Source organism: Corvus moneduloides, chromosome 2 (genome assembly GCF_009650955.1).
Source record: "Corvus moneduloides isolate bCorMon1 chromosome 2, bCorMon1.pri, whole genome shotgun sequence".
NCBI lineage: Eukaryota > Metazoa > Chordata > Aves > Passeriformes > Corvidae > Corvus > Corvus moneduloides.
In genome coordinates, this window is record NC_045477.1 from 27,491,785 (window position 1) to 27,513,900 (window position 22,116).

A 22,116-nucleotide genomic window follows, 5' to 3' on the forward strand; every position below is an offset into this window, starting at 1 on the left:
TGACATAACTCAAATAGTGCACGTTTATTCTGAACGGTATTTCTAAAGAGTTTGAGAAAAACAAAAACATGCTCCTGATGTACAACAAGGGCAATGATATAGATTAAAAATGGACCATCTTATTGTAAAGAATTTGCTCCCCCTGCAACTTAACTTGTAACATTGAGAATGCATCTGTAAACTGCATACAGCATACCTTTCACTAAATCTTAACTCAAGAGACCAGGGGTGGTCTTAGCCAAATTAATCAGGAAGCAGATGCAGATTCAAAAGAAACATCCAAGTCAGCAAACACTTTACAAAACACAGACATTGTGCATAGCAGCTGACCCTGGATTACAACATGAGGGAGAATAAAACAATTTGGGGGATCAAATTTTTACTAGACACAGGGCACCATCAAGATTTAACAAAATATCACGTAGGTTTGTTTCAATCGTAACAGTATGTCGTATTTAGTTGGCAGGTTTAACCATTAGCTGCATCATGTAAACTCAGCCAGTTTCTGTATACACAAAATACATTCTCTCCCTTCCCCCTCCCAAAAATGAGGGATCTCTCTCTTCTGGATGATTCCTTTTCTCCTGTACCATGGTTTTCTCAAGTAGGAGTCCTTTTGCAGGTAACATCTTCGTACTTCAACCGATGTATGACAAAGCCAGTTGCAGAGATTCAGGAATAACTTGTATATACACAATTTACACTCTAAAGCTGTTAATCACATACATTTTTCTTGCTAGATCTTCATCCACAACAGGAAGTGCTGGTGGGGTTTTTTCCCCCCACTGAAACTCCCAACTTCTGAAAAATTTAGTTGTTCATACACTGTTATTTTCAAGCTAGAAGGATGTCCTCCTGCAGCAACAACCAAAGTAACTGAAGTTCTCTGCAGTAAGCCCATACTTCACACAATTTCAGTGTCTCTGGCTAACAGCACTAAGACACAGCACTCTCCTCCCTCACTCAGCACAACTGACAGACTAATAAAATACAACCGTTTGTCATCCAGAACTACAGACCTTCACTTGCCCTTATCCATGTACAGGGAACACAGTTTTCGTAAGATTCAGATTAAACCTCGTATTCAAGATTCAACAACTGTTTTCCAGGATTAATAGCCTGGGAAAAGGAGTCTTAGATTTATTCTCTCTTCCACCTCCTACAAAACATTTTATCAGAGGTTACAATGAGGCAGGTCTGCTGTGGAATAGGAGCTTTAAGAATTGTTCTCATGGATACATTCATAGAATGATGGCAGCCCAAAGCAAAAAGAGACAGAAACAAAAGTTAATCCAAGTAAGTTCAGACATCAGACTTGTACTTTTAAACCTGAAGAAAAACTGTCTGTGAAACACACTGATTTGTGGAAGCCTACGACAACAGCAAGTCCTAAGAGTTCATATCCCCACACCCATCTACCCAACCCAAACACTTACCACTTAGTTCTAGAAGAATGAAGAGCACTTTGCTTGGCACCAGAGGCAGCTATGGTCTGAGTTACAGCTGTGCTGCACAAACATCCTCAAATACAATACTATCTCTCTCCCTCCACATACTTCTCTTGGTTTGGTCTACAGATGGCCAGGGAAACTATGTTGGCATATGGCAAGCTAATTGTGCTTCGATACATCCCCTTCTAGAAAGATGCTGGACTGCCAACATGAGCAGGTCCTAGCTGTACTGAAAACAAGCTTTTGTCAGAACTAGGCTGCCTCTGGCCAAGGGAACCGTTTGCATCTTTCTAGCCAGAGTCTGCCACCGAGTGTTGCAAACACAGGTGCTCGCCACCTGCCCGTCTCCAAGACTCCATTAGTGCAAACCCAGCAAATTAAGTAGCCATTTTCCAGCACAGGTCTGTCAAGATGCACTCCAACAAATGCTACAGACCTCTGTGAAAGAAGGAGTAGTTGTGTAGCAGCTCATATAGTCACCCCTTGGGTATCAAAGACCACATAATGTGCAGCGAGGGGTGCCATCCCTTGCCTCACCACAACTTCCATCTTGGAATCCTTGGTTCCCAAGTCACCCTCTAATGACTGGACAGCACCTACTAACCAGATGTATGCTGCAATGCACACGAAAGGTTGGAGGCTTTCAGAGCGGAAGAATTCAAGATGCAGATCTAAACTTTAAAAAACAAACAGGAAAAGAATACAGTTCAGCATCTACATGGGGGATGGGGCAGGTTGGTGTTGTCTCAGCTCAGTGCACGTTCCCAGGTGCTTGGAGAAGAGTCCAAGCTCAAGTTGGTATTTATATTGGCATACATAAAATTGCTGGCAACAGTGCCTAGAAAGGAGCACTGGTATTCACGCAAACAAAGCATGAAAGGACGCAAAGCAGAGCTTAGTACAGTTTACTGTAGCCTCAAAGTTACAGTACTAGGAAGAAGCCAGTCAGCCTATTTTCCAAACCCATAAAATGCTCTAATATATGCTGCTTTCTCCGGTGCTCCACAAACACCCTCTCACCAGAGGAGAACTGCATTATTACTACTGAACGGGGGAGGGGGAAAATAATCTTCAAAGGAGCAAAACCACGCAGTTCTTCACCACCTCCTCCCGAAGGAGCACATAAACACAGCAAGTCAAGCCAACCCCAAGCAAATCCAGGAGACCCCTGCAAAGCTATGTGATTAGGGTCAGATTCACGTCTGCCTTCATAGCCTTGCTGCCTGGTTTCCTCAACCCTTACCTCTGTCACCACAGATTCAGTAGCTGTAACTGATTTGTCTGGAGACAGGTGCTTGCCTTATGTCATCAAAGCTGGTAAGGTGGTCACAATCACTTTTTCCATCCCAACAACATAGACAAACTAATTCTCAATGAGCCCTGCAGAATTTCACCCATTTTTAAAGCAAGGGTCTTGCCTCAGGATTCATATTTTTACAAGGTTACTCTTGCCAACACCAGATCTAGCTCTTACTCTGGCAAAAGTCTGCTGGGAGTTGGGTAAATGAAAATAAGAAAAAACGAAGACCACTCTAAATCCTCCTCTCAGTCAGTTAAGAAGTGTAGCACCAGCTTGGGTGAGGAGTATTTAAAAAAAGCATTCAAAAAGATCAGCCCAGGCAGAGTGAAAAGGTATGGTAAAGTAGCCCACCCTTCTCAGCAAAAGATGGAGGAAAAAGCCATACTCAAAAATATTGGGAAGAACTAAATATACTTTTTTGAGGTGGGGGGATTAAGAGGAAGAGTGGGAAGTACTGAAGTAGCATTCAAAGGTTGGGGGAGATTAAAGTACCCTGTAGGTTATAAAAAACACAATAATGTAGGGGTCAAAGGGCAAGATATCGCTTTGCCTTTTCCCCCCACATTGGATTTACATTCTGCTTACTGAAAGAATAATTCTGAAGGAAACTTGTCATCAGGATAACCTGCTCAAGCCCTCCACACCTCAAACTTAAAAGAGATCTGCACACCTTTTCCCACCCCAACAGAAAACAAAAACAAAAAAAACACCCCCTACCCCCAAATAAACACCAGAAAGGAGAGCTCAAAAAAAAAAAATCCAAAACCAACCAAAACCCAACCCCAAACATGATTGGACAATCCTTGGAAGAAGCATTACATTTTGTTGGAGAGAGGTCAAGAAAAAAAAATGAAGATGAAGGGGTGGAGTAAAAAAAAAACCCAAAACAAAAAACCAACCAACCAAAAAAAAAAATCAAGAGGCCTCTCTTTCCTTATTTGGCGACAAGCAAGTGCAAGAAAGTGTCCGCTGGGGTTTTGTTCAGTTGTCGGTCTTTTGCACATCTGCGTTCTGGCCGAGACAAGGGGCTTTGAGGTTTTTCTGCAGCACGTGAGCATCTGCTGGCTCTATCCTCTTGTAGTAGTTCTTCTTCGTCTCAATGATCTCAAAGCCAAACTTTCTGTAGAAGTCAATTGCAGATTCATTGCTGATCTGGACATGCCTGGACAGAAAAGGGGACAGAGAGACAGGGGTCAGTGCTCTGCCACCATACTCACGGTCAAAGACAAGAAACACAGCTATCTAGATAGAGACAGGAACAGTGGTGTAAATCCAGGACTGGAACTGTTGGTCTTCCCAATTCAGTTCTGGGCTAACACTCAGCCCCTGGATGGCCCCTGGCAGTTAGTAGTAGTAAATGTTTCCCCTCAGTAAAACTCTTTAAAGGAACACAAAACAGCAGAGAAACTCTGAAGCATTACTACCTTAGTAATTTCAATTTCTCTTAATCCTAATAAAGCAATATGACAGATATTTTGTGGAAATATGTAGCAGAGTTTCACTGTAAAGCCAACTTTAACTTCCTGTAATAACATTTTGCAGATGACCGGAAGAGATGTCTCAGCGATGATCCCAACACACTGTAACATATGGTGTTTGATATGATTTTAACAACTTGCTCTACTCTAACTACTCCTCTCTCCCCACAAAAAGCTGTAGTATCAAAAAGCCCCATGGAATTACAAAGCCCTTTTTCCTTGTATTTACTTCCCCTAGAGTTTTACAGATTTTGCTAGCGTGTTTCAAGGTTTCCAAAACAAACAGCCATCAGTTCTTTATCCTAAGTGACCAGGACATTTATTTGCACAAGTTTCACTAAAAAAAAAAAAAGAAAAGAAAAGAAAAGAAAAAATAAGACAGAGAGAAAAGAAAGAAAAATGTTTGGCTCAACAAAAGGCATTCATTAAACACTCTGAAATTCAGTGGACACTGCACAAGTTCATGAATCACTTTGTCATGACAACATGCTGCATAACCATAGAACCAAAGTAACTGTGGAAGCAACAGCAGAACAAAACAAAAGATCTTAGTGTTAAGCCCAATATGCATCAAAAAGCTAAAAGGGAACTTTATTACAATGACAAATTTAGGCACCGATATCAAATTCAGTGCTAAGCTGCATAATATGTTTGGATAGAAGACGCACAAGTAATTAAATCAATGGGCCACTAAAAGAACTTCAGCCCAATTTTGGGGCCTATTTATTGTCATGCCAGAATCCTTAGTCTGGGAAGTGTAAAGAAGGATTATGAAGGATTTGGGGTTTTTTTTGCATTAGAACTAGCAAACAGTTCCTTCACTGTGCACACAGTAATGTGCAAAAGCAAAAAGGAAAGCCCCTGTCCCATTAGCATAAGAGAGAGCTCATTACCACTTCTCCAGAGGCAGGAGAATGGGAATACGAGCCAAAAGCAGTTTTACTCAGACACCCCTTTAAAACACATTCCTCTTACAGAGATGGCACAAAGCAACAGTAGAGGACGTGGAAGAGTTTGCACCTCCGTGGCAGAAATGGACTAAGTTTGAGGAGAAAGTCCCTCCATTTATAGTGATATCAGTGTATGAAACACTCCTCATGAAGCATCTTCAACAGTCCTGGAAAGTATTCAGGATGTTGTTCTGTGGCAGTGTAAGTCCATCCAAGCTGTAGCTGCTGTGGGCCTATCCCTAGCAGCACATCATGCTTGCACTGGTGTGATGGCCAAGGCAGTGATGGACAAGAAGCTGGATCAGAGAAGCGATCTGGCCAAAAACTGCATCAGCTCACTTGGTAACTACACAGACACCAATGCGCAGGAAAAAGCAGAAGTGCGAAACCAGCAGCAAAGCATAGTTTTGGCTTTTATGGATTTCAGATTCTGTTTCCAGGGGGACTATTGGGGTGACTGTCCTCCACCCCTGTGCTTGTTCTCTTGTCTGCATCATGCCAAGTGCTTACGCAGACATGCAGCTGATTTAAAAAAAAAACCCAACGAAACAAAGCACAAGAAAACCACCCCCAACCCCCAAAAACACACTAAAGCGCAAAAACAACACCCAGAAACAAAACTGAAAACAGCTTCCCCAGCTGGGTCAGGGCACTGGTCTAGTTTATTGCGCACAAACAGCTGACCTGGCAGTGTGCAATAATGGGAATAGCAGTTGGGCCTTATTAGTGAATGTAAACTTTGAGTGTTTGCGAACATCTCTGATATTCTAACCCACAGAGTGCTGTCACAAAAGACAGAAAGCAAATGCATCAAAACTTGCAATATTTTCCATTCTGAAGACCACCTTGTATGATAAAAATAAAATCCTTTCTAAAAAGGTTTTTTTTGTCTTACAGTGTAATTTTGCTCTAGAATGTAATTTCCTAACTAAACTACTTTCAAATTCAGCAAATCCGCAGAACCCTTTCTAAAGCAAGCATGCTTTTGGTATTCTCAGAATTACACAACAAGCACAGAATATGACCCCTGGCTTTCCTGCTAGTACTTACAAGATGTTCCTTGACCCCACTAAAATATACACTAAACCCACACTTGGATCTCCATCCCTTTGCTCCCACATCTACCTCTATCATCTCTCAAAAATGCATGAGTGCAACTCATTTACTTACAGATAGATGTTGTCAAAAGTGCCATCTTTTTCACAGATGTTTAAGACATGATTCAACATTTTAGTTCCTGCCAAAAGATAAAGAGATACTTAAGAAAACTGGAAGGGCACAATTAAGTCTATACTTAGCAAGGTACTTCCTTGAGGAAAGGCAGGTTAACTGTAGGTAGACTAAAATGGTAAGAGTGTGAAAACTAGGAAAGGCAAATAAAACATGATGTGTAAGTATTTCCTTCTCTCTCTCTGGCTGCTCATAAACCTTAATTTATTGTTTCTTTGAAGAAGAAATAAAAATCACAAACAGCCCAGAAGCATATGTATAAATCAGCTTATTTCAATACTAGTTTCATGGTCTCAAACTCACCTCAAAATACAGCCAAAACATTGTATAAAGCATTAAGGACACTGGTAAGCTTTTCTACTAAAGACCTAGTAAAATAATTTAAAATAAAGTTATGTTTTCAATCCAGTTTGTCAAAGCAAACGGGTTACTCTAAGGTCTTGATTAATCTGTCCTACGGGTTTGCAAAGTGGAGCAAAGAACTAAATGCAGTATAGACAAAAAGCAGGTACTACCCCAGAGCAGCAATAATCAGTAGTGATAAAGACAAAAGAAAGAGAAAACCCCTACATTTAGAAGAGTGAAGGGAGAAGCCAATGAAGGAATGTTGTGTTCTACATAAGTAGAACTTGCATACTGGCTACATATCACTGACAAATAATTTCATATCTCTCTGCAATGATTTTCACATCCACAGAAGAAGAGTATTTACATCACAGGATGATAATATGATTAAGATTAAAGTAATCCAAAATCCCGAATTAAAAAATACTACTACAAAAAGCTCATTTCTGAAAGGCAGGGAAAAATGAGCACACGATAAATCCTACTCTTTTTCCCCGGTCCCTTCCAAAGAAATCAGTAGTCTAAAGTGCACTAACTTGGTTAAAAATCTGAAAGAGCATTTGGAAAGCTGGACAGCAATCTGGTTTCTCTGATGACTTAGATACAAAAGAAGACCCTCCTTACCTATTCCTAGCCTTCGGTAGGGTGCCAGGCATCCGAGTGTCATGATGTACAGTCTCTTCTGGTTCTGGGAGTGATCCACCCTACAACACACTGCTCCCACTGCAATATCATTGAAATAGGCTGCCAGGGAGGGAAACAAAGGTTTATCAGTAACAAGTCTCAAACTACACATACAGATCTTTCATTTACACCCTGTATCTTCCTTCCTCCCTCCCTCCCCTCTTACTAATTCTCCTATCCAGATAAAATAACACACATTGTGGATTCGCATTTGGAATGAAGTTACCAGGGCTGCTTTGACACAGTGGTTGCTTATTACTGCTCACACCAACCAGCAATGACATCAGGAGGTAAGCTGGCAGTGCACAACTGTTTTCTTCTTGAACAGAAAACATGCCTGTTCCCAGTGGGATGTAATCTGTTTAGAACACAGACCCTCTGTGGCTTTTTTGATGTTCCCAAACAGTTACTTTTCATTATGTAGAACAACTAAATAGAAGGAGCTGCTATTCAAAACCATGATGGATAGCAATGATGACCACTTCTGCCACCACAGCCCACAATTACTGGCAAGAACATTTGTACCTAATTTGGCAAGTTCGCCAACCTCCAGTACATCCTTGTAGAACTTGTCATTGTAGCTGACAGGAAAAATGACCTGGTTTAGCCTCTTCAGCTGCTTAATGTTGTGTGGCGTCACATCTCCCAGCTCGATCCGGCTACTGGAACAAATCAAAACATGCTTAACATCTGACATACGGCAACATTTTTAAGGACACCAAAAATTAATTATTTTGTTTATGCTTAGAGAACTGTCTCACCTAATACTCAGTTCAATACATATTTGAACTGCCACATCCAACCCATACAATCAAGTTTAATGCTGGTTTAAGTCCCAAACCTAGTTTTTTCAGTCAGTTCTATACAGTCAGAAGTTTCTCAGGCCACACTAAACACTAATGTACCATAGTATTTGTGTGGTTTTACTGGGTGGGAGACAGGAGAGCACGGATCTCTGCAGAAGTATTAGCTTTAACTTTATCCCATTCACTTCCCCTCTGATCATCAAGATCACAAGGAAAAAAAATGAAAAACCCCAAAGAAAATATGGGGGGAACAGGAAGCTAGAACAGAGACCAAGGAAATTAAGTCCTTATCCATGCTTCAAAGACAGCCTCAATTTTACCACCTATCAATATAAAGCTTATGCTTAGACAAAGTAATTACTAGACATCTGTCTCTAAAAACCAACAGTACTGTGTGCAACAAATGTATTAAGCCTGTTACTAGGCAAGTGTGCCCTTCTCAAGGTGATATCTGCATCTACTAAAATTATCTACAATTATCTATCTACAATTATCACTGAAATCTTTCTTCCTGCTGAGAGCAGAATCACACTGAATTGTACTGAGAAGCAGACCAAGCTCCTCTCTTTCCTAAGACTACCTTCCTGAAAGAAACACTATATACACAGAAGCAAATCTAAAAAAAAAAAGAAAAATAAATTTTAAAAGAAAGGTATTAGTTGCCCTTGGGCGAGTGCAAGCAGTTTTAACAAGGACTACAAGAATGAAAAATAAAAAAGACCAAGATAATCAAAATCTTTTCCCAAATGGTCACCAGAATATGTAGGCAGGTACAAAGCCAGTGCACACAGAATTAGAAAAGCACACAATTCTAGGTTCATACCAGCTCTGTTTTACTGAATACATATAGGCAACCAGATTGTTTTCTGCCCAAACAGCAGTAAAGACACTGTTTGCCTTTTTGAAAAAAAGTCTGTTTTCAAAGAAGCAGCTTTCTAAAATCCTTGTACATCAAGCTTGAAGTTCATTCTAGTAATATGCAGCAGCTGCTTTCCATCTCCAATGTCTCTTGTGCCTAGGCAGCTTGTTTTTTCAGCTAGGCTAATGCCTAGGACACAACAGTACAGGTTAATTTAAATAATACAGTGACACAAAGATGATACAATAACCAAAAACTTTTTTTTTCCCAGGAACTCTACCAAGCAATGCAGAGTATAATCTGTCTCTGCTTTACTAACTGACCTTGATCATACATAAAAAACCCTCTTAAATGACACCCTCCAGATACCGGTTTTAGTTGTCAGTACCAATGATAAATATGTAATACTGTCTAGGCATTGTACTGAAGCCTGCAAAACTATCAGAAGAAACTACAGAAATGGAGCCTTTCACTTTTACTTCAAGAACCATAAATCTTCACCCACTTTCTCCATTTCTTTTACAGCAAAGAATTAAGTCTTCAGTTTTGCAGAGATACCAAGGCTTACCATTGCCCACTCCCCAGTATAACCCAGACCAGACAATCTCCCCAGTGAGCCCTACAGAAGCTAAACAATTTGTAAGTCAGGCCTACCTTTTAGAGGACCACTAAGCATCAAGGGACTATTGATGATTTTGTAATTCTCCATCAGATTAGTATGTTCCAGTTACTACTTCGAATTAATGGATGCTTTTTACATATCAACATTGCTCACTCCAAAGTCAAACCTTTTGACACATGTTGGCCAAAGAGATAAAAAAGCTCTCTGATGTCAAGCATCTCATGTCAGTATGAGTTCTTGCAAATAGTTCCAGGCAGCTCTTCACCTATCTTCCCCCCACCACACTGCACACATCCATCTTTTTTCTCCCTCATTGCAAGGTCAATTGCCAAGAGACAAATCCCTGTCCCTGTAGTTTGCCCCTCAGCTCTGCCCAGTGGTACAGCAATCTCCTGAGAGACATCTCACTACATGGACAGTGTGTTCTCCAACAGTGATTTCAGGAATGACAGAAGAAGCAAAAGACTCCATATTCTTTCATCTCATCCATGTCAAGATACCCAGGCATTCTAGAGTCAAACCCAAGAGGATATATTTCTAAAGTTTATAGCTAAAAACCACTACATTCTGCTGAAATAATCTCTTTTCTGTGAGTCCTACCATAACCAACCCTTTGTCTCACAGCCTTTTCAATCTCCTAGATCACTTTTGCTCTCAAGACTCCTTTCTTCATGTATGGCCATTTATGCAAGTCCCTTTGAGAATTATATTCCAACATAAAGTTAAATCCCAAGCTAATAAGGATGATGTTCTCACACTCCAAAAGTACTCCCAGTGCAAAGCATGCAGTCAAAGTTATTAGATGGTGGAGAAACTGTAGTATTGTTTTATGCCCAACTTGGCACAACTGCTCAGCCTAGCACGGCGGGGCTTCTTCAGGCTCACAGAAGGCAAGTTTTGATCCTGGCCAGCAGTGCTGCTACCTTTTCCTCACAAAGGGCAGAAACAGAACTGTGGCATGTGGGCTCTTGGGTATATTTGTGTCTGTGAAAGAGTTTTGCTAGAGTAGGGCGCCTCAGTAATCTTGTACTAGGAGGGAAGAGAAGACTGGAGAGCCCCTTTTGCTGCAGTCTGCATGAGAGTAGAAACCAAAGGGAGCAGGTCTCAACTGCCCAGTTAGGTCAGATGAGCTGCAGTGCAGGAGGTCAGAAAGGGAAGAGACAAACTCACACTCAGTCACTGAAAGCCTAGACCTCTTCTCCAAATAACGCTATATTAACCTTGGTGACACAAAAAAAGTATCAGTAGTTCTAAGCTTCAGTAGATCAGCAGTGCTAGCATGATGAACTCACAGCAAAGTTGTTATGCAGCATGTCTCCTTTTGAGCAAAAATACCTGACACAGCCCATCACCAGGTAGTGTCTTCTAGTATGATTTTAAAATTGATTAGTTACTAATCAAACAGATCAGGCATTAGAAGACAATCACTATGAAATATTTGTGATGACAGCTCAACAGGAGAAAAATATATTACCACAGGCAGCCAGGACAAGATGGCTAAGAAAGGGAACATGGCCAGAAGATGGCCCATCACCAAGAAGGTTTCAGACAGAGAATAAATAAATAAATGCAGAAGCAGAGTCTAAGGCTGGTAGCTGCTGAGCCAAGACATCACCTCTGAGGCTGGCATCAGGCCAGAGAAATGAGCTCTCTTAGTAGATGGCTGAAAGGCACTTGCTGACACATTTCCTTGAGCCCCTGGACTTCCTCCCTCTATCCCTCACCACTTGCCACATTCACTGCTGCCTCCTGCCATCTCCTGCTGCCTCCTGCCATCTCCTGCTGCCTGTCTCCTGCACTCTGTCACTACCTGGTTTGTCCTTGCAAGAATTGCACCAGGAACAGTACTTTACCCTGGAGAATAATATGAAAGAGGTTTGAGAAACACTGCAGGAAGCATAAATCAATACACTAAATAGATCTGTTTAAATAGTGTGTACTCAAACCATAAATTACTTTAATGTATAGCACTGCCTGATTAAATCAGCACCACATCTATTATGCACAAAACCATTTAATATGTAAATTAAATAAGAACATGGAAACGAAGACCCACATAATGAGAATTCATCATTTTGCCTGAGGACAGTACGGCAAAAGTGCCACTGGGGCCTTGAGTAAAATCATGGGAAAACTGGCACTGCTGCCCAAAGCAGCAGTCTTGCTGTCCCCAGGCCACTCATTTCCATCCTCTTGCTGGCACAAAGGTTTGTGCAACAATGTGGTGAACCAACACCAATTAAAACTAACCTAGACAAAAAAAAGAAAAGTTTAGTTTTAACCCACATCAGTCCCCTGACTGGGTTCACCACACAAGTCCTCTGCCACCATAAAGAAGTGAAAAAAGGTTGCCATAGGCAGACCTAATTGGTTCTTGAGCAGAAGTGCCAGCTCATCCCAGTTTAAACTGGAAGTACAGTGCAAGAGGAGCACAGGGATGTAGATTATCCAGTACATCTGTGAACACAGTGTAGAGATACTGTGCTACACTTTATCATTCACAGAACAATATGCACTTTGATCCTAAGGACTTAAAAAAACTACTCCAAATAGCCAAGACAAAGCACCTGTATGTAACAAAGGACTCAAAATTATCATTCCCTTCTTTTCACCAGAGTAAAGCAAGCAGCTTTGTGCAGTCTTTTTTTTTTCTTTTTTTTTTTTTTTTAAGTTTGTTTTTAACAGCTGCTTACAACTAGACCTGCTTCCTCAAGTTACATCTCAGCCAAATCAGTAACTTAAGTAAGATTTTTATGTCAGCTAAGGTCTGACTAGGCCAGTCCTGTGCATTTCAACTCAGTAGAGGGTGTACCAGAAATACTTATCTTTGGCTGTTGCAAAGAAAAAAATTAAATTATGAGCTCAAATTAGCATATGAGAGAACATAAAGATGTGCAAAGAACCTGAAGTGCCCAGAAGGAAAATGCCCTTCCATAACAGATTATTTGACTCTATGATGCCACTAATATTCCTAAGAAGATCCACATTTACCGCTGGCACCCTACAGCTCAAATGGCACTCCATGGAGGATGCAATAGTCAGCTCAGGTGTACTCCATCTCAGATGTCAAAGTTTCTGGGACAAGTCAGTCACCCCACCCCAAGCAATTGTTTTTAGCATAGAAGAATGAGGGACTCTCGGCTTATCAGGTCAGGCCTCTTACTACTACAGTGTTCTACAAATTCATACACTTTCCTCAATGGAATACCAGCCTTCTGAATCCAGCTGAATGCCTTCCATTGTAAGGCTGTTCCCAAGTTACCATTACTCTCAGTTAGTTATTCCAGTGTACTCAAATCTACCTCTATGCTGTCCGGAGATGATGGGTACCACTGCACAGGCCTTTTCAGAGTTATCATGATCTCTTCATACCTTTCTTCTAATTAAAGCCAAGCACCTGGCTTCTTCCTGTAAGACTGGCTCTTAATTTCTACTATTGTCACACTACCTCTTCCTTACATTCCTTCTGATTAAAGTTGATTTTCCTTAAACATGGCTAACCAAAACTGCTTACAGCAGCCCAAATACTATTGTCGTATACAATGGCATTAAGTTTTTCCTGTCACTACTGGAAGCATTTTCCTAACATATCCTAGGACTATGTTTGCATTTTTCACAACTGCTACATTCCATGACTTGGTTACTGGGGAAAAAACACTTGGAGATTTCACTAGTAAAGGGAACCGGTTCCTGGGGCATGGGCTGCTATCTGTTAAAAGTGCACAGCAACACTGCCCAGCGATGTAAGAGCGGAAGCAAAGAGTGATCCGCCAAATCCTAACAGAAGTGTGACTTTAGTGAGGTGACATGCACCAGTTCCTGAAACTGGATGCATGCCCAGAACACTGACAGTAACACTCCTGCTCTTGCATGCCAGCGTCCTATGATCCTCTAGGCATTGGCTAGAAAAAGCCTCACACGTTTTGTGGGACCAAATGCAATCTAGTTAGTCCTGCTGCAGTTGTTTTGCTCTGCTTGCAGCTTACAGGGCTGTGATTTCAACAGTCTATTTTTCCTACAATGTCTTACATCGATACTGGTGGAATTAACACAGGCTACACGAGATACTAGTGTTACTTATGCTAAGACTGCTTTTCGCTGCTAAACATTTACCAAAGGAGAACTGCTATACAGAATGACAGCTCAAGAGGCAGCCAATTTCCAGTTACAGTTCAAGAAGAAACACAAATTCATTCCCTACGAATACCAAGTGTCGAACACTACTTTAGAACCAACATCAGGAAGAAAAAGGGCGAATTTCAAGTTTCTTAATGCTGTAAGAATCTCAGTCTCATTCAACTTTAAATAGTGCAAGTCTCTCCCCAGAGGGATGTGCCTGACTGAAACAGATCTCCGTGTAACTGATAGCTGGGCTCAGGCTTATTGAAGGCATCTGGCAGGCTAAATTTAGCAGAGCTGTATCTGAAACTTGCAAAACTTACTGAGGAATAAGTCAGGAGAGGCAGCATGGAGAAATGGGCCCTAACAAATTAAGAGGGCTTCAGAGAAGGTTTGTCACCTGCTAAGCGGCCAGCTAGCTTTATTGCTTCTATTTTGGCTTCCAAGTCAAAACAGGAGTCTAGACAGGATAATCCACTCATAAAAAAAAAAAACCAAACCAGAACTATGAAGGCCATAGACCTAAAGGGTGTGGCTCTGCTTAGATTCTACTCCAAGGCCAAAAGACCCTCTCTAGTGTTTTGGGGTCTGGGGCTGCTGAAGTTTTTTTGATTGGTTTATTTTTGTTCGGTTGTTTGGTTTTTTTTTTTTAATAGATGAGCTGTCTTGCTAGGCACACAAGTTAGTCTAGCTCTTGTGGGCAGATCAGTATGTTTTCAATTATCTCAAAGATCTGTGGGCTGCATATCTACTCTGCTTCACTTGTCAGAAAATCAGAAGGATAAGTACAAACGTAGCATGCAAGAAGTCTTACCAATTTGCTCTGAGACCCCTGATTTTCTTTAGTCCTGCTTACTACTGAAAACATGTATTGCATGACACCTGATACCCTGCTGGAGGTTACTCCCAGTTCTAGCCTGCAGAAGGGCACAGTGATGTACAGAAGAAAATGAAGCAATTTTAGAATCAGAATTAACAGAAGACTTCATTCAAGACTTTCAAGTCTATTTGATCTCCCTGTGAACAGGTTTCAATGTCATGAATCACAATTCCCCAAGATGTACATCAGACCCTAGTTACCTCTCCCTTTATCATTAAAAAAAAGGAAAAAAAATACACAGCACATTACAGCCAAGTTTCTTCATTATATCTGGATATCATACAATTTACTCTGCTTCAACCTAGAAAACCTGACCACATTCAAAAGACTGGCCAGTCTTCACATGAAAGAAGTAAAATCATGCTATAATAACTTCACAGTTTTTCCAGCTGAAACATGTCCTAGATTTCAAATCTCCAAGTGAAAAATAAACTTTCTCAAGAAAATTATAAGCTATCCCATTCCGCAGATGGATACAAAGAGCAGGAACCACTATGTCCAGCTGACAGAATTTTCAAACTCTAAAATATCAGAAATAAATGTAGCTGGTCTAGAACAGAAAAGCAGACACGTACATCACTTAGTTGTCCATAACACTCTGCTGCTCCAGAGCACCTCACAAGGTTAAGGCCTAAATATTTCATCAGTCTATCCCAGGTACATCAATATCAGGTGAAAGAGGAAACAGTTTGTCTGCAATCATACAGCAGATAAAGAGCTGCCAGAAATCTGCTGCTCTAACCACTTTTCCTTATTAGTCAAGTAAGCTCACAAGAACATTGATTTTGGTCCATGATTGCTAAACAGAAGTACTTCACTATTTTGAAACAGCTTCCCTCAAAATTAGTTTTGTGCCTCCACTAACTATATCCTGAGACCCCTTATAGATTACTGCCCCTTTCCATACCTTCTGTGTCCCCCGATCTAACAATTATAACCCTTACCTGCCTCCCAGAAGATCATGACCCTTTGCTAATTAGTGTTTATGAAGTACCTGATGATCATCAGGTAAGAACAGAGGCTTACCTTCAAAATCAAAATAGAAGTGATACTTACAAAGTACCTTATTTACATAAATACAGCTTGAGGGCACTTCTGGTACATATACAGGTAACAAACTATGGAACTGACATATCAGGAGAAAATAATTTTTCTACTTCACACAAACTATTTCTATAGGGAACTGTAACACATTTCTTTACAAATGCCTTTGTCCATTAGAATAGTGAAAAAAAAGAAAAAGGCAGTTCATTACAGGTTTCCTACCTATACTTTGGATTTCAGTCCCAGAGTTGGGTTTTGTAAAGTGTTCAAATCACATATTATATTAATAACATGCTGTGAAAAAATAACTGAATGTGCTATCAGTTTTATGTGCCTACCTTAAAAACACTTCTAAGGCAACTATCGTTTTCCCCCTGTCCTTCTCCTAATTTTCACTAAGAATGAATTGTTCTCAAATGAAAACTTGTGCCAAAGATCTAAAAACAAATAAATCTCCTTTAACTGCAATTTTCAACTTAATTTGTGACCTTTACTGACAATTTTAAGTGCCATGTAGAGAAAACTTTCACAAGCCTTCAACTGCTGCCCAGGTCTCATCCCATACTCTCAGGAAAACATAAATACAATGCTCAGATGGTGGAAATCAGAACTTTTTTCAGGGTTAGAGATTCTAGTCTGCTAAGGGCCAAAAATCACATGGAGCCTCAAAGAGAAGAGAGAGAGGGAGAAGGAAGGCCAAGTGAGCTCAGGAAGTACATCATGCATGAAGATCTTACTATGAAGCACAGTATTTTCAATTAATTAAAGAAAGAAATACTCTGCCCCCAGGAAAATTTATATATCTTAATCTTAGTCACCTAGTGACAGTGTTGTGGAAATGGTTTTGGCTCTATTTTCAATAAAGCCTGAAGTATAATTTCCTTCTCATAATGAATTAATTAAGTATGCTTTGACACAAATACACAGTTACCCCATTTCAGTGCTGTGCCTCTCCGCTCTCAGGTCTTCAAGTCCAAGAGTCTCCAAGTAACCAGGTATTCTATGCACAGACTCTCTCTTTGCCCTGGCTTCCCCACCTCAAACTCCCTCCTGACAAACTTCTGCTGCTTTACAACTAACTCCCACATGGGTACTTCTTCCCTTGCCCTTTTTCAGCCAGGAGCAGAAAGGAATCCTGACATTGCCTGTCTCAGAGCAGGAGGGATGCAAGGAAGTACTGCACTTTTCTCTTATCAATTCCCAAACAAATATAAAGATCCAGCTTCTTATGTTCTTTCCTCCTCTGGATAAAAATATCTAGCACCTTCTCAGATTATTGGTTTGAACACTTCTAATGCTTGCCAAATGGGCAGGCTCTTCAAGTTCTGAATGATTTCCACTTGGATTAAAGTATTTTTCTGGCTCAACCATCATACATTATTCCCCATTTTAAAAGAGATTTAGTGTGGCAAAGGGGGATGCATCATTTCTTGTCCTCAGGAGATGGCAGCAGAGTCTGTGGCATTTGGTGATTAACTAAAGTTACTACATTTTTCACAGAAATGTCCCAAACTACCAAGCCACATCTAGATGCAGAAAGAATTGAATGGTCAAACAGTACTCAAAACACAAGACTGGGTTCTAAAGTGCTTGTTAAATGGCTACAACCCCTCTGCTACCTTCCTACCCTCCCAATCCTTCCTACTTCATGGAATGTCTTAATCTGGTTATGGAATTAAACTCAAAGTGGTCGGAGTTATAAATCAGGTTAAAGTACCTATAATAAACTGCACTGAGTTTTTTATAAACTCATTTAGAAACTGTTAAGCCATTTGTAAGCTTGCATATAGGCAAGGTCTAAATTTACCATCCATGAAAATAAATGCAGACTATAGCTCACACTCTGACATTTCTAGGTTCAGAAAAAGCCTAAAAATAAAGTGATTTTCAAGCTCAATTACCTTTTTCGTCCTGCCTCCAGTGCATATGACCATTCAGCAGTTTTCTCATAAACTTGGAACTTCCTCCCATATATGTTAAGCTTAGCACTGTGCCGAGCAAACAGAAACAATTCAGCAGCTCTGCACAAACTCTGTCATACTAACTCAGGAGAGAAAAAGCCCTCCCTGTTCTCCTCAGAAACATGCACATCTTCAGGACCTTGAAAGATTTACTCCGTGAATCCGGACAAAACAAGCAGAGGTGTCAGAGCTTACCCATGATGACTCCCCACTCTTTAAAAACAATAGTTATTTTTCTGTTATATTCAGTACTCCCCAGCTGTGATGTCTCTCCTACAAAGGTAGCCAGAACAGTATGTGCAAAGCCTTGCGGTTAGGAAGTTCTCTGGGGCAGCAGCTACCTGTTGTGTAGGATGTAGCCTGTAGGACTCTTGCACAGCAAGTCAGGACCCTTAGAAACTACAAAGCCTGAGAATTAGCTGCAAACATGTAAAAGTTGAGAGGCAATCTCCTAGGAGTGTCTTAACCAAAAGTAGTGCACACTTCTTTCTAAGGCTGGTTTAACACACAGCACTCTACTCCCTGTTTCAATCAGTTTTCCATCACATGGCTCAACACGTGCTGCCGCATGACAATCTCCCAGGTGTTTCCCATCAAAACTGGAGAGGGATTTGGTCAATGTGCCAAAATAATACGTGCACAGGCACTGGGCCTTGCTTGTAACATGCACTACATGCTCCATGTATGTGACAAACCCGGTCACACAGTGGGTACATGCACGCAGTGGAGCACACAGGTCCTGCATTAGCCTTGTGTAATGTGGATTTTTAGGGAAGGCCATCAGGGAAAGGCTGGATACCTTATTCTCATAGGTTTCATCTGAACTGAAACAGCTCAGAAATGCACCCTTACTTGAAGATATGTCACAGACAGTAATCAGCAAATGTTTAAGAATCAATGCAAGATTTTCAGTTTTTTCTCCTTAAAATCAGCAGCATAACTGTAATAAAAACACAAGAACACTGAGCAACAAGTGAGTCAACACCATGAAAGCAGCAAAGTGCTCTATAAAAACAGCCAAATTACTGCAGACAGTAGAACCTGAGTACCTTCCACTGGTATTTCTCCTCATGCAAACACAGTTCTAAAATACATTTTCAAATTCAAGAACTAACAATAATAACATACAATAAATGAAAAAAGAAATTAATCTCTAGAGAATCACAAGGTTCACTAACAGAACAGTGAATTACCTGTTTTTCACGTCACATTTAAGAAAAAAAAGGAAACATAATGAGACTCTTAACTATTAAAATCATTCAGAAGGTGAAGATAGAGTGAACATAAAGCCAAGTCGCACAAAACCAGGTGGAAGCTAATGGCAGTTTCTAGTTCAGAAGCTGGTGTTTAACTCATCAAATAAGAGAAAACCCACAAAATTTTAAGCAGCTGAGAAAGCACAAGAATCTCCTGTTATTTCTGAAACCAGTGGTCCTAGGTAGAAGAGGTCACCTAACCTCAAACACCCTGATGACAGACACTACAACCTGCTATGCATTATTAACACACATCCATGCGCTATTTTGAATTCAGAGAGTTAAGAAAGAAGGCTGCAAGCAACAAACGTTGACTACACAGTCTTTTAGATCTGAAGGTTCATGTCAATGAACTGGATAGTTTCTTTTTTAATTCTTTCTCTGCAAAAGTAGATTCTTCATAATTACAGCTGATAAAACATCAGCTGCTCTAAGGGTTTCCAAAATCACCTCTGCACTTTGTGGTGTGGGTTACAATGCAATGCATACATTCCCAGAAAAAAACAGTCAGATGGAGTCAGTTTGTTCAGAAGGACTTGTCCATAATTTTGGATTCAATACTGAAGAGAGACCAGATCCCTTCAAGCACATCAGTTTCTGTGTGCTTGGAGCTGAAGCTTTAGATCTATTTTTGGACCCATCTTTTGACAGTACTTGTACTTTAGGGATCTTCACTGATCTTTGTAACTTAAAAAACAATTTGGATTTGTTCCAAAGTACCCCTGTGTAATTTATACATTCCTTTTGAACTATTCTCTAGTCCTTTGAGTCTCATTGTATTTAAATGGGGTTATTTTTCAATTTGAGCTCTGTCGGCATATTTGCCTCCAACTGAATTTTTAGAGAACACCTGGATTCAATATGAGAATCTGAACAAGAATATGAATTTATTCTGCACCAGAACTTGCTGTGTGGTGCTAACAGTGCTTTGGCAAGACAGGAATATGCTGTTCTTCAAAGAGATGAAAGAGTACCATAAGAGCAGAAATACCAAGTACAGAACCCAAAGCAGTAAGTCCTGAAGTTGAACCAGTAATAAAGCTGCCTGTAAGTAAAAGTAAAGTAACAGAAATTAAGTTTGGTGCTCTAGAAGCAGAAGAGTGGTATGCAGGTTTTTTCTCTATATATTTTTATTTTTAAAAAAATGTTACAAGAAGTGAAAAAGTCCATGAAAGGAGAACTCCTCATCAGTGCAAGCAAAGCCAGGCTCAGTTCCTCAGGGAGCACCGCAGCACGGCAGACAGCTCTGGCCGTGCCCCGACAGGAGATCCCCACAGCTCCAGCCTGGCACGCCTAGGCCACTTCCCCACTCACACATCCAGGTCCCAGTAACCCTGTCCCACGACTGACATACAACCAAAGCAAGGCTAAGCTGTAGCAAACAGCAGAATGGTCAACAAAGGATAAAAGGAAACCCAGTTCCATCGGGAGCGCTGCAGAACAACGATCGCGTCAACCGCCACCTCATCTTGGCGGATCCGTGCTGCTGCTCTTCCCGCAAACTCCGCCGTCCTCATTACAAGGTGACTAAGAGTGGGGGTGCCCCGTTTTATGTAGGGTGGTGCACGTGGATAAACGGTTGTCCAACAGCCCAAACACACCTATTTTACGTCAGCTGAGAGTCTGTTTATTTGCAATCATCCCTGAACCTCCTTCTACAGACACTTGCCAGCCCCTCACAATGTCTCAAGCTGCTTACATGTTGTAAGAGCCAGCTAAGAGTCTGTTATCAAGCAGTCTTGTATGACCTCACCCCTATTGCTAATAAGCTAAACCCCTTACCATTTCTTAGTAAAAGCTTAAGTGATTCAGCTTCCATTCACCCTGCCTTAAGCTGCCAAACTGGAAAAATAATACCCATCATTGCATAACACCAGTTCCAAGGGGACTGGTTTAATGCTCTTTTGAGAAACAGCTGGGGAAAGCTGCCTTTGTGCCTATGAAGAAACTGAGGCACAGAACTGGAACAATCACGTTTTGTGGAGCGCAAGCGATGCTGAAATTAATAAACATAAGGTGATTTAGCCAACGCTGAAAAACCTGTCCCGAAGTGACCTGGACAAGGTCAGGCAGGTCATCTGACACCAAAGTACAACTGTGAGTGTAAAGGCCTCCACTCTCCTGTACAAAAACGGCACCTCATTGCCCCCACTGAGAAGGAAATCAGTGTTTTCAGCCAACCAGATTTGAAATCTCCAGTTTTCGGGAGACAGAGAGAAGCGAAGCCAGGCCCAAAGCAGCGGGTGTGCTACAGAAACATGACACAGAACACAGCTCGTTTGCCATCCATCCACACTGTACAGCCTCCCCGTCGCAATTAAAGACTTAAAAACCAACGAAAGTGCTAAGAGGATGTTACACACAATAGCACTGCAAAACCACACACATCCGAGGCTGGCAGCTTTTTCGCACAGAGCGGGCGGCGCTGCTTTGCTATCGCCAGACAAGAACCAGACAGGGGCGAGAGCCCGGCCAGCATCCCCCCCCGCCCGCTCTGAAGATCGCCAGACCCCGCAGGGCGGGATCCCCCCGGAGCACGAGGAGCCGCCGCGTCCCGCCCGCTCCAGCGCGGGGCTGAGCGCGGAGAATCCTCGCTCCGGCGGCGGCACAACCGTGACGGTGCGGGAGCCCCCCGGGCAGCTCCAGCTTAGCCCAAAGGGCTCCAGCGGTGGCACCGCCGGTTTTCTCGCCGAGAGAGCCTCCCCGGCATCCACCCGCCGCGGGCCCTGTCCTAGAGGGCGGGAGGGACGCAGCAACACCCCCGAGCTCAGAAGCGGCGGCACCGCCCGGCCCTCTCCCGCCCGCCGCGCCGCCCGGGCCCGCCCCGCTCCCCGCTCCGCTCCCGGGCAGCCCCAGCGGGCCCGGCCCGGGCCGAGCCCAGCACTCACCCCTTCATGGTGCGTCCGCGGCCTGCCCGGCGTCCGCAGTGGCTGCGTCCAGGGCCCGGCGGTGCGGGTGCGGCTCCGGCCTCCCCGTGCTCAGCGCGGGCGGCTCAGTCTCCTCCTGATCCCGATCCTGATCCCGATCTTGATCTTGATCCCGCTCCCGCTCCACATGGGCCTCCGCCCGCCCCGCCCCGCCCCGTGACCCCTCACCTCACGCCGCGCGCGCGCCCCCGCCCCGCCCGCCAT

The 22,116-nt window shown here is 42.1% G+C and overlaps 1 protein-coding gene across 3 annotated transcripts; it reads right to left on the bottom strand.

Annotated features, from left to right (window-relative positions):
- Nucleotides 1–22,064, bottom strand: NAA50 (N-alpha-acetyltransferase 50, NatE catalytic subunit). 3 transcript variants are annotated; one of them, XM_032098654.1, is made up of 5 exons: nucleotides 21,874–22,064; nucleotides 7,964–8,097; nucleotides 7,379–7,498; nucleotides 6,350–6,416; nucleotides 1–3,913 (listed from the first exon to the last, which is right to left on the bottom strand). In XM_032098654.1, exons 1-5 carry the CDS (start codon nucleotides 21,879–21,881, stop codon nucleotides 3,733–3,735), a joined length of 510 nt encoding a protein of 169 aa, XP_031954545.1. In that variant the 5' UTR covers nucleotides 21,882–22,064; the 3' UTR covers nucleotides 1–3,732. The 3 variants fall into 3 exon arrangements, with proteins under 3 accessions (XP_031954545.1, XP_031954544.1, XP_031954543.1); XM_032098653.1 differs by having other exon boundaries at nucleotides 7,964–8,100; XM_032098652.1 differs by lacking the exon at nucleotides 21,874–22,064 and having other exon boundaries at nucleotides 7,964–8,150.
- Between the last annotated feature and the right edge of the window lie 52 nt (nucleotides 22,065–22,116).

Excerpts from the sequence above, each read along its gene's own strand:
- NAA50 (XM_032098652.1), bottom strand. The coding sequence starts at position 8,135 with ATGTCAGATGTTAAGCATGTTTTGATTTGTTCCAGTAGCCGGATCGAG. Across the intron at positions 6,417-7,378 it reads CTACCGAAGGCTAGGAATAG|GAACTAAAATGTTGAATCAT; the intron begins GTAAGGAGGGTC and ends ATCTTTTGGCAG. Across the intron at positions 3,914-6,349 it reads ACTTTTGACAACATCTATCT|GCATGTCCAGATCAGCAATG; the intron begins GTAAGTAAATGA and ends TTTTCTGTCCAG.